Source organism: Pseudophryne corroboree, chromosome 1, assembly GCF_028390025.1.
Source record: "Pseudophryne corroboree isolate aPseCor3 chromosome 1, aPseCor3.hap2, whole genome shotgun sequence".
Lineage (NCBI taxonomy): Eukaryota > Metazoa > Chordata > Amphibia > Anura > Myobatrachidae > Pseudophryne > Pseudophryne corroboree.
In genome coordinates, this window is record NC_086444.1 from 365577411 (window position 1) to 365589462 (window position 12052).

A 12052-nucleotide genomic window follows, 5' to 3' on the forward strand; every position below is an offset into this window, starting at 1 on the left:
GCGGAAACAGGCCGTTTTATGGGCGTGTGGGAAAAAACGCTACCGTTTCCGGAAAAAACGCAGGAGTGGCCGGAGAAACGGGGGAGTGTCTGGGCGAACGCTGGGTGTGTTTGTGACGTCAAACCAGGAACGACAAGCAGTGAAATGATCGCAGATGCCGAGTAAGTCTGAAGCTACTCAGAAACTGCTACGAGGTGTGTAATCGCAATATTGCAAATACATCGTTCGCAATTTTAAGATGCTAAGATTCACTCCCAGTAGGCGGCGGCTTAGCATGAGCAAATCTGCTAAAATTCACTTGCGAGCGAACAACTCGGAATGAGGGCCAATATGCGGTCTGATCGCAAAATCATATGCAATTACCAGGACATTGAAGATTTTTCCTATCTGCGCCAGGCGAGGTCGTCCACAATTTTTGCTAAACAAGAGGATGGAAGTGGTCATCGTTGACGTCAGAGACCCGTCTTAAAAACGCCTGGGCACGCCTGCATTTTTTCAGACACACCCAGAAAACGGCAGGTTACCGTCCAGAAACGCTGGCTTCCTGTCAGTCAAACAGCGGCTGCTTTGCGATCACAATGTGTACGCATATTTAGTCACTGTTTTTGCTAGCACATGCGCAATGCGAACGAGTTTTACATTAAAAACATCATACCTAGAACATTAGTAGAGACCCAAAGCTAGACAGTGCCCTTTACTCTTATAGTCTGGATTATGAGTACAGCTAATATTCCTGTTCCCTAAACCTGAGACAACCCTGTGTTTGAGAATCCCAATATGGAGTTTTAGTATATATTTAGGGGACTATTAATTAATTCTGCCCTTAAAATATGCAGGGACTACTGTGTCCACATGTTTAAAGAAAGAATCAAGTATCCCTTAAATGTACCATATAGGATAGCTGGAGATAACGGAGATATCTTATGCTTTCTGTCCACCAGCACCTGCAGCAGCCGTCCGCATAGTTTTGCATGTGGCTGGTCCCCATATTTTCGCATCGCTGCTGCATCCAAATGCGCAATACAGATGGTGTACACCTCTGAATCAGGCCCTATGTATGCCACTATGGAACCTTGCGGTGACAAAGTAAACTATCATAATAATAATTTTCTTAACATCTTAACGTCCACCTCCCCTCTCCTACAAGCCCTTCACTGACTTCCCTTCCCTTTCAGAATCCAATTCAAACTTCTCACACTCACTTACAAAGCACTCACCCACTCCTCTCCCATCTACATCTCTGACCTTATCTCCCTTTACTCTCCCACCCGTCCTCTTCGCTCTGCTAATGCACGCTGACTCTCCTGTCTTCTGATTACTTCCTCCAACTCCTACCTCCAAGATTTTTCACGTGCTGCTCCCTTTCTCTGGAATTCTCTACCTCTCCCTCTCAGACTCTCCACCTCTCTACAGAACTTCAAACAGGCTTTTAAGACCCACTTCTTTACCAAACCCAGCCAAATTTCATCCTAACCCTCTGTCCCATACTTGGTCTACCCCATCTGTGTCACCCCTGTCTGCGTGACCCTCCCATTTAGAATGTAAGCTCTCACGAGTAGGGCCCTCTTCCCTCATGTGCTTATCCTTTTCTTACTTTAATAATCCTCAACTGCCCTAAATCCTGCAGTTGTTGGCCACCCTGATAGATACTTATCTCAGTGTCATCTGCTGATGTAGTTATGTTTCGTTACCCTGTACTTTTCCTATATTGTCTTCAACTGTAAGTCACTGTTTTCCTGTTTGATTATTTGCTTATGTACTCTGTAATTGGGCGCTGCGGAACCCTTGTGGCGCCATATAAAATAAGAATTTACTTACCGATAATTATATTTCTCATAGTCCGTAGTGGATGCTGGGACTCCGTCAGGACCATGGGGAATAGCGGGCTCCGCAGGAGACAGGGCACATCTAAAAAAGCTTTTAGGTCACATGGTGCGTACTGGCTCCTCCCCCTATGACCCTCCTCCAAGCCTCAGTTAGGTACTGTGCCCGGACGAGCGTACACAATAAGGAGGGATCTTGAATCCCGGGTAAGACTCATACCAGCCACACCAATCACACCGTACAACTTGTGATCTGAACCCAGTTAACAGTATGATAACACAAACGAAGTAGCCTCTGAACAGATGGCTCACAACAACAGTAATAACCCGATTTTTGTAACAATAACTATGTACAAGCATTGCAGACAATCCGCACTTGGGATGGGCGCCCAGCATCCACTACGGACTATGAGAAATAGAATTATCGGTAAGTAAATTCTTATTTTCTCTAACGTCCTAGTGGATGCTGGGACTCCGTCAGGACCATGGGGATTATACCAAAGCTCCCAAACGGGCGGGAGAGTGCGGATGACTCTGCAGCACCGAATGAGAGAACTCCAGGTCCTCTTTAGCCAGAGTATCAAATTTGTAAAATTTTACAAACGTGTTCTCCCCTGACCACGTAGCTGCTCGGCAAAGTTGTAATGCCGAGACTCCTCGGGCAGCCGCCCAGGATGAGCCCACTTTCCTTGTGGAATGGGCCTTTACAGATTTAGGCTGTGGCAGGCCTGCCACAGAATGTGCAAGTTGGATTGTACTACATATCCAACGTGCAATCGTCTGTTTAGACGCAGGAGCACCCAACTTGTTGGGTGCATACAATGTAAACAACGAGTCAGATTTTCTGACTCCAGCTGTCCTTGAAATATATATTTTTAATGCTCTGACAACGTCCAGTAACTTGGAGTCCTCCAAGTCGCTAGTCCGAATGGAATATCAGATATGGGCTTTTGTATGACAAAGCTGCCAACTCCGAAACTCTCCTGGCTGAAGCCAGGGCCAACAGCATGGTTACCTTCCATGTAAGGTATTTTAAATCTACCGATTTTAAAGGCTCAAACCAATGAGATTTGAGAAAATTTAGAACCACGTTCAAATCCCACGGTGCCACTGGAGGCACTATTGGGGGTTGTATATGTAGTACACCTTTGACAAAAGTTTGTACTTCAGGCACTGACGCCAATTCCTTCTGGAAGAAAATTGATAAGGCCGAAATTTGAACTTTAATGGACCCCAATTTGAGGCCCATAGACAATCCTGCTTGCAGGAAATGTAAGAATCGACCCAATTGAAATTCTTCCGTTGGAGCCTTCTTGGCCTCACACCACGCAACATATTTTCTCCAAATGCGGTGATAATGTTGTGCGGTCACTTCTTTCCTGGCTTTAATTAAAGTAGGAATAACTTCCTCAGGAATGCCCTTCTCTTTTAGAATCCGGCGTTCAACCGCCATGCCGTCAAACGCAGCCGCGGTAAGTCTTGGAACATACAAGGTCCCTGCTGAAGCAGATCCCTTCTTAGAGGTAGAGGCCACGGATCCTCCGTGAGCATCTCTTGAAGTTCCGGATACCAAGTTCTTCTTGGCCAGTCCGGAGCTACCAGTATTGTTCTTACTCCTCTTTTCCGTATAATTCTCAGTACCTTTGGTATGAGAGGCAGAGGAGGGAACACATACACTGACTGGTACACCCACGGTGTTACCAGAGCGTCCACAGCTATTGCCTGAGGGTCTCTTGACCTGGCGCAATACCTGTCCAATTTTTTGTTGAGGCGAGACGCCATCATGTCCACCTTTGGTTTTTCCCAACGGTTCACAATCATGTGGAAAACTTCTGGATGAAGTCCCCACTCTCCCGGGTGAAGGTCGTGTCTGCTGAGGAAATCTGCTTCCCAGTTGTCCACTCCCGGGATGAACACTGCTGACAGTGCTACGACATGATTCTCCGCCCAGCGCAGAATCCTTGCAGCTTCTGCCATTGCACTCCTGCTTCTCGTGCCGCCTTGTCGGTTTACGTGGGCGACTGCCGTGATGTTGTCGGACTGGATCAACACCGGCTGACCCTGAAGCAGCGATTTTGCCAGGCTTAGAGCATTGTAGATCGCTCTTAGCTCCAGTATATTTATGTGAAGAGACGTCTCCAGGTTTGACCACACGCCCTGGAAGTTTCTTCCCTTTGTGACTGCTCCCCAACCTCGTAGGCTGGCATCCGTAGTCACCAGGACCCAGTCCTGTATGCCGAATCTGCGGCCCACTAACAGATGGGCAGTCTGCAACCACCACAGGAGAGACAACCTTGTTCTCGGTGACAGTGTTATCCGCTGATGCATGTGCAGGTGCGATCCGGACCATTTGTCCAGCAGATCCCACTGAAATGTTCGTGCATGGAATCTGCCGAATGGAATCGCTTCGTACGAAGCCACCATCTTTCCCAGGACTCTTGTGCATTGATGTACTGACACAGTTCCTGGTTTTAGGAGGTTCTTGACAAGTTCGGATAACTCCCTTGCTTTCTCTTCCGGGAGAAATACCTTTTTCTGAACCGTGTCCAGAATCATGCCCAGGAACAGCAGATGTGTTGTCGGGGTCAATTGAGATTTTGGAAGATTTAAAATCCACCCGTGTTGCTGAAGCACTACTTGTGTTAGCGCTACACCGACTTCCAGCTGTTCTCTGGACTTTGCCCTTATCAGGAGATCGTCCAAGTAAGGGATAATTAATACGCCTTTTCTTCGTAGAAGAACCATCATTTCGGTCATTACCTTGGTAAAGACCCGAGGGGCCGTGGACAACCCAAACGGCAGCGTTTGAAACTGATAATGACAGTCTTGTATCACGAACCTGAGATACCCTTGGTGTGAGGGGTAAATCGGGACATGTAGATAAGCATCTTTTATGTCCAAGGACACCATGAAGTCTCCTTCTTCCAGATTCGCTATCACTGCTCTGAGTGACTCCATCTTGAACTTGAATTTCTTTATGTACAGGTTCAAGGATTTCAGATTTAGAATAGGCCTTACCGAACCGTCCGGTTTCGGTACCACAAATAGTGTGGAATAATACCCCTTTCCCTGTTGTAGGAGGGGTACCTTGACTATCACCTGCTGAGAATACAGCTTGTGAATGGCTTCCAAAACCGACGTCCTTTCTGAGGGAGACGTTGGTAAAGCAGACTTTAGGAACCGGCGAGGGGGAGACCTTTCGAACTCCAGCATGTAACCCTGAGATACTATCTGCAGGACCCACGGGTCCACTTGTGAGTGAACCCATTGATTGCTGAAAATCTTGAGTCGACCCCCCACCGTTCCTGAGTCCGCTTGTAAAGCCCCAGCGTCATGCTGATGGCTTTGTAGAAGCCGGGGCGGGCTTCTGTTCCTGGGCAGGGGCTGCTTGCTGCCCTTTCTTACCCTTTCCTCTGCCTCGCGGCAGATAAGACTGTCCTTTTGGTCGCTTTTTATAGGAGCGAAAGGACTGCGGCTGAAAAGACGGTGTCTTTTTCTGTTGGGAGGGGGTCTGAGGTAAAAAAGTGGATTTGCCGGCAGTTGCCGTGGCCACCAGGTCCGAAAGACCGACCCCAAACAATTCCTCTCCTTTATATGGCAATACTTCCATATGCCTCTTGGAATCCGCATCACCTGACCACTGTCGCGTCCATAAACTTCTTCTGGCAGATATGGACATCGCGCTTACTCTTGATGCTAGAGTACAAACATCCCTCTGAGCATCTCGCATATAAAGGAAAGCATCCTTTAATTGCTCTAGAGTCAATAAAATACTGTCCCTATCCAGGGTATCAATATTTTCAGTCAGAGAATCCAACCACACTACCCCAGCACTGCACATCCAGGCTGAGGCGATTGCCGGTCGCAGTATAACACCAGTATGTGTGTATATACTCTTCAGTGTAGTTTCCAGCCTCCTATCTGCTGGATCCTTGAGGGCGGCCGTATCAGGAGACGGCAACGCCACTTGCTTTGATAAACGTGTGAGCGCCTTATCCACCCTAGGGGGTGTTTCCCAGCGCGCCCTAACCTCTGGTGGGAAAGGGTATAATGCCAATAACTTCTTGGAAATTAGCAGTTTTCTATCGGGGTTAACCCACGCTTCATCACACACGTCATTCAATTCCTCTGATTCTGGAAAAAATACAGGTAGTTTTTTCACCCCCCACATAATACCCCTTTTTGAGGTACCAGCAGTATCAGAGATCTGCAAAGCCTCCTTCATTGCCGTGATCATATAACGTGTGGCCCTATTGGAAAATACGTTTGTTTCTTCACCGTCGACACTAGATTCATCTGTGTCGGTACCCGTGTCGACTGACTGAGGTAAAGGACGTTTTACAGCCCCTGACGGTGTCTGAGACGCCTGAACCGGTACTAACTGGTTTGCCGGGCGTCTTATTTCGTCAACTGACTTTTGTAATGTGCTGACATTATCACGTAATTCCATAACTAAAGCCATCCATTCCGGTGTCGACTCCCTAGGGGGTGACATTACCATCATCGGCAATTGCTCTGCCTCCACACCAACATCGTCCTCATACATGTCGACACATACGTACCGACACACAGCAGCCACACAGGGAATGCTCTAATCGAAGACAGGACCCCCTAGCCCTTTGGGGAGACAGAGGGAGAGTTTGCCAGCACACACCAAAAGCGCTATAAATGTATATAAACAACCCTAGAAGGTGTTGTTTACTATATATGCGCTCTTAATATATAAATATCGCCAATTTATGCCCCCCTTCTCTTTGTTACCCTGTTTCTGTAGTGCAGTGCAGGGGAGAGACCTGGGAGCCTTCCTCACCAGCGGAGCTGAGCAGGAAAATGGCGCTGAGTGCTGAGGAGAATAAGCTCCGCCCCTTTTTCGGCGGGCTTTTCCCCGGTTTTTAAGAAACTGGCCTGGGTTAAAATACATACATATAGCCTTAATGGCTATATGTGATGTATTTATTTTGCCACTAAAGGTAATTATATTGCTGCCCAGGGCGCCCCCAGCAGCGCCCTGCACCCTCCGTGACTGAGTCAGTGAGCCGTGTGACAACAATGGCGCACAGCTGCCGTGCTGTGCGCTACCTTCAAGAAGACTGAGGAGTCTTCTGCCGCCTGCTTTCCGGACCTCCGTTCTGCCGTCTCTTCAGCGTCTGTAAGGGGGATCGGCGGCGCGGCTCCGGGACGAACCCCAGGCTGACCTGTGTTCCGACTCCCTCTGGAGCTAAGTGTCCAGTAGCCTAAGACTCCAATCCATCCTGCACGCAGGTGAGTTGGAAATCTCTCCCCTAAGTCCCTCGATGCAGTGATCCTGTTGCCAGCAGGAATCACTGAGATTGAAACCTAAAAAAAAACTTTTCTAAACAGCTCTTTAGGAGAGCCACCTAGATTGCACCCTCTCGGACGGGCACAAAAACCTAACTGAGGCTTGGAGGAGGGTCATAGGGGGAGGAGCCAGTACGCACCATGTGACCTAAAAGCTTTTTTAGATGTGCCCTGTCTCCTGCGGAGCCCGCTATTCCCCATGGTCCTGACGGAGTCCCAGCATCCACTAGGACGTTAGAGAAATAAAAGATAATAATAATAAATTTCTTTTTCCTTTAATACCATAAATCATTTTTTACTATTACTGCATTATATATTAGTCACAGCCATCAGTTTTATTGAATAGACTCAAATCTATCCGTTAGTAAAGAAAGGATAATCAGGCTTTGCTTGTTCCAGAAAGAGAAGTCTGCTGTGCAGTGACTTGATCCCCATAGCTGCAGCTCTGCTGGTTGGTCTCAGTGTCACTGCTAAGTCCTTTGAGATGATACTAATTTCCCGTTTTCTGTATGGAGTTAATGCAGGTATGGTACGGAGATTACACAGGTCATGCTAAATAACACATAAATATCCACTTGTTTCCTATTTGATTTATATTTATTCATTTTTAGGATTAGGACTTAACATCCACTCTCAGTATGCAGGAGAAATTGCAGATAAAAAACTACGTGGTTTTACCAACACCAGTATTGCCATATTTGTGACATCTGGGAAACTGGTCGGTCAGATTCTCGGTCTAAGGTGAGTTTCCTGGGATTGGCTTTCCTATTATAATGTCACTGTGATGCCAGAATTAAATGTCATGAAACAATATTGTTCAAGCATAATTTTGTCTTATAGTCTTTATTAAACCAATTGGTCACCAATAAAACTTGGCAGATAATTGTGGATGTCCTTGTAGTTCTGACTTTACTGGGCCGGACAGCAGATCTTTAACTCATTTACTTTTTGGGTTTTTTTCCACAAGGGAGATGCTAGGTATTGAATCTCAGTGGCCTCTTCTCCTGGCCATCAGTGGATTATGGGCACTGGTCCAGCTGGTCATATTGCCATTCTTCCCTGAGTCCCCACCATATCTCCTGATGGAGAAAAAAGATAAGGATGGCTGTATACGAGGTAAGAAATAAACTGCTGCTCTCTACTAAATCAACTTCAGAGAAGCAAAAATGGTAACATAATCAGTGGATCCTATTTAAGTTCAGAACAATGGCCCTCATTCCAAGTTGTTCGCTCGCAAGCTGCTTTTAGCAGCTTTGCACACGCTAAGCCGCCGCCTACTGGGAGTGAATCTTAGCTTATCAAAATTGCGAACGAAAGATTAGCAAAATTGCGAATAGACACTTCTTAGCAGTTTCTGAGTAGCTCCACACTTACTCGGCAACTGCGATCAGTTCAGTCAGTTTCGTTCCTGGTTTGACGTCACAAACACACCCAGCGTTCGGCCAGACACTCCTCCGTTTCTCCAGCCACTCCCGCGTTTTTCCCAGAAACGGTAGCGTTTTTTCGCACACACCCATAAAACGGCCAGTTTCCGCCCAGAAACACCCACTTCCTGTCAATCACATTACGATCACCAGAACGAAGAAAAAACCTCGTAATGCCGTGAGTAAAAAACCTAACTGCATAGCAAATTTACTTGGCGCAGTCGCACTGCGGACATTGCGCATGCGCATTATAGATTAATCGCTCCGTTGCGAGAAAAATATAACGAACGAACAACTCGGAATGACCCCCATTATGTGGATCATCAAAGGTGGTTCACCAACTGCTTATGGGGAGCTAATAAGCATCACTTTAGGTAAGGCTCATCTCGCAACAAGACAATTTACACTTATTTTATATGCATATGTATTATTTACCGAAAAGCAAATAAAGTAGTAACATATAAGCATGTACAATTGTAGACATAAATAAACATATTTACTTTGTGGGAAAAAACAGGGTGAAATTGAAAAAAAAACTGAACTCAAAAAACAAAATGAAAAAGTATACTAACAGCTAGTATAGTAAAAGCAAAACACGTTACAACTGAGGACACACAGGAACTCAACTATAGTCACAATACACAGGACAAACACAATATAAAGACATAAGTAGCAAATCAATACTGAGAAACAAGTAGCCATAACACAAGCTTAAGGCCTTGAAGCAAACAAATATAAGGCCACAAGTAACACATTACATAGCAACTACTTTACTTCTGTGCTTGAATCACTTATAGGCAACTATTAATATTTTAGGTTTTGTGACATAGGCTGGGATGTAATGGGAGCCGATAATGCCACCCGGGACATTAAAGCACCACATCGGACATTACAAATGTGCATCTATTCTTCGGAACTCATGCAATGTAATGGCGTGCAACTATTTCCCTTCTTCAGCGTCTCAGATCCTAGGTGTTGAGGTATTTACATAGACTAGAATAAGTCCGATATTTTCGGACTAACCGAAATGTGTCTTTTAGTATAGGAGGACCACAGTGTCAGAGAAAGTCACCCAATTGTCCCCCAAAAGTCCCATGATTAACCACTTGCCTGGCATCAGATGCGACCATACCAGCAAGTGTCTTATCTGACCTGGTCGCACAGGATGCGACCAGTCAGACAGAGAATGTTTGCAGCGGCAGGGAAGAGAAAGGTCCCTCTGCCTCCCTGCACCCTCCCCAATGTTTGCTGTGCTGCCGATCACTGCTGATCGGTCAGCACGGCAGGACCCCCCACCCAGCAGCCGCAGACAATTGCAGCCGCTGGGGAAGTGTAAATGAACCCCCCAAGCCCCCCCCCTCCCTTCCCCCCGTGTACCTGGTGGCTGTCCCGGCTTTCAAAATTAAGGCCGCGATGGTCACAATGTTTCCAATAGTCAAGATGTTCCAATGGTGGTGACCGATGGTCCGATGTTTAAAACCCGATTTATTTATTTTTTCAAATATCAAAAAAATAAAATTTTTTTTTACTAAAGTCATTTTGAATACACATTCTACAACTAATTCACTCAAAAAAACAACAACATTTTCTGAGCGGTTTTTCAGAAAATAATTAATTAGTCAGTTAAATGTTTAAAGCAACCCACACCCTAAATATTCCCCAGTCCTCCAGGACGCCCAAGCAGCTTATGCTGAATCCAATGATATGTGCCTTGGCTATATTCAGTGTGTAATTGCGACTGTATATAATTATGTTACAGTGTTTGACTGGAATACACTGTAGCATAACATTTTCTATGCAAATGCAGTTGCTATTACACACAGAATATAGGAATGCTGCATTTCATTTTAAACAATAGGACCTGCTTGTGCGTCGGTCCTATTCACAGCACTTCGTTTAAGAAGCTAAATGATGACAATATGATACACAAGCAGCTCCTGCTGTTTAAAATGAAATGCAGCATTCCTATAGTCTGTGTGTAATAGCAACTGTATTTGCATAGAAAATGTTATGCTACAGTGTATTCCAGCCAAACATTGTAACATAATTAGATACAGTTTCAATTCCACACTGAATATAGCCATGCTGCATATCACTGTATTCAGCTGGATGTGTTTGTGTGATTTAGTACATTAATTTGTGTTTATGACGCATTTGTGTTTATAAAAAAAAAAAAAAACAACAAGTACAGTACGTGGGTGTAGTACGCGTGATCGGCGGTCTCCTGACCGCCGGTCACCTTACCGACGCCGGGATCCCGGCAGCATACCGACGCCGGGATCCCGGCGGGGAGGGGCGAGTGCAGCAAGCCCCTTGCGGCCTCGCTGCGCTCGCCATGCTGCGGGCTCGGTGGCGACCTGCGGTCGCCACGGGTTCTATTCCCACTCTATGGGTGTCGTGGACACCCACGAGTGGAAATAGTCCCTGTTGGTCGGCATGCCGACCATCGGGATAGTGAGCCGTCGGGCTCACGGAGGAGGTCATGTGACTGTCGGTCAGCCGACCGGCGGTCACATGACTACCACCCCAGTACGTAGAGTATTTGGAAATTACACACATAATATAGGCATGACACATATTATTGGATTTAGCTGGAACTGCTTGTGCAACTTAGTATACATTTATATGCCTCTAATACACATTTTATGAGGAAAATAATGTTAAAATGACATGTACAGTACGTGGTGCATTTTTACAGATCAGGGATTTTTTTTTTGGGAGGGAGGGGGTTGAAATTGTCAAAATGTATTTAAAAGTATTTTTTTAATTGCACATGTGCTTGAAAAGTGTACTTATAATTGATTTCTAACATTTTAATAACCAACTAGGCAAAAAAAAAAACACTTTTTAATTCTTTGAGAGTTTTAGAGCTATTTTGTGTCCGACTTGCAATATCAGACTCCATTACATTGGCTGAGTTGTATACTTAACATGGCCAAAGCATTTGGATCTGATTTTTTATCAGGCTCCCTACTTTATTGAACCCAAAGCATCCAAAAAAGCCACTTTGCGGACGATAATACATTAGCGAACTTTGCAAAATGCCCGATGTTTGCGGCAATAGCCGCAAACAACGGACATTTTGCAGTTATCGGCTCCTATTACATTCCTGCCATAATATCTGTCTGTTAATGAGATCTTGCATGATCTTCTTTGGCAATGTGATCTCTTTATTCCTGTGTACCACAAATCTTGGTAATGTCGTATTATTATACTTCATCTGCTTAGCACTGAAACAGTTGTGGGGAGACAGAGACCACCAGAATGAATTTAACGAAATGCTTAGAGAACAAGCAACCCGCAAAAGTGTCCGAAGTCTGAGTGTCCTTGAGCTGCTGAGAGAGCCTTCCCTACGCTGGCAGATGTATATGCTCCTCACCTTAACGACGGCTTTGCAGTTGTGCGGAATCAATGCAGTGAGTCTTGTGTGCCTTATAAGGACTAAGGATGTAATCATGCATGTTTCTCAACTCTTTTAAAGATTGC

General features: G+C 45.6%; 1 protein-coding gene across 1 annotated transcript in view; it reads left to right on the plus strand.

Moving 5' to 3' along the window:
* Window positions 1-12052, plus strand: part of LOC134945665 (solute carrier family 2, facilitated glucose transporter member 9-like) — a 60810-nt gene that overhangs the window by 3020 nt on the left and 45738 nt on the right. The window contains exons 3-6 of the mRNA XM_063935136.1: window positions 7542-7666; window positions 7754-7883; window positions 8110-8258; window positions 11795-11982. Of these exons, the coding sequence (XP_063791206.1) occupies window positions 7542-7666; window positions 7754-7883; window positions 8110-8258; window positions 11795-11982 (592 nt within the window). The remainder of the gene's footprint in view (window positions 1-7541; window positions 7667-7753; window positions 7884-8109; window positions 8259-11794; window positions 11983-12052) is intronic.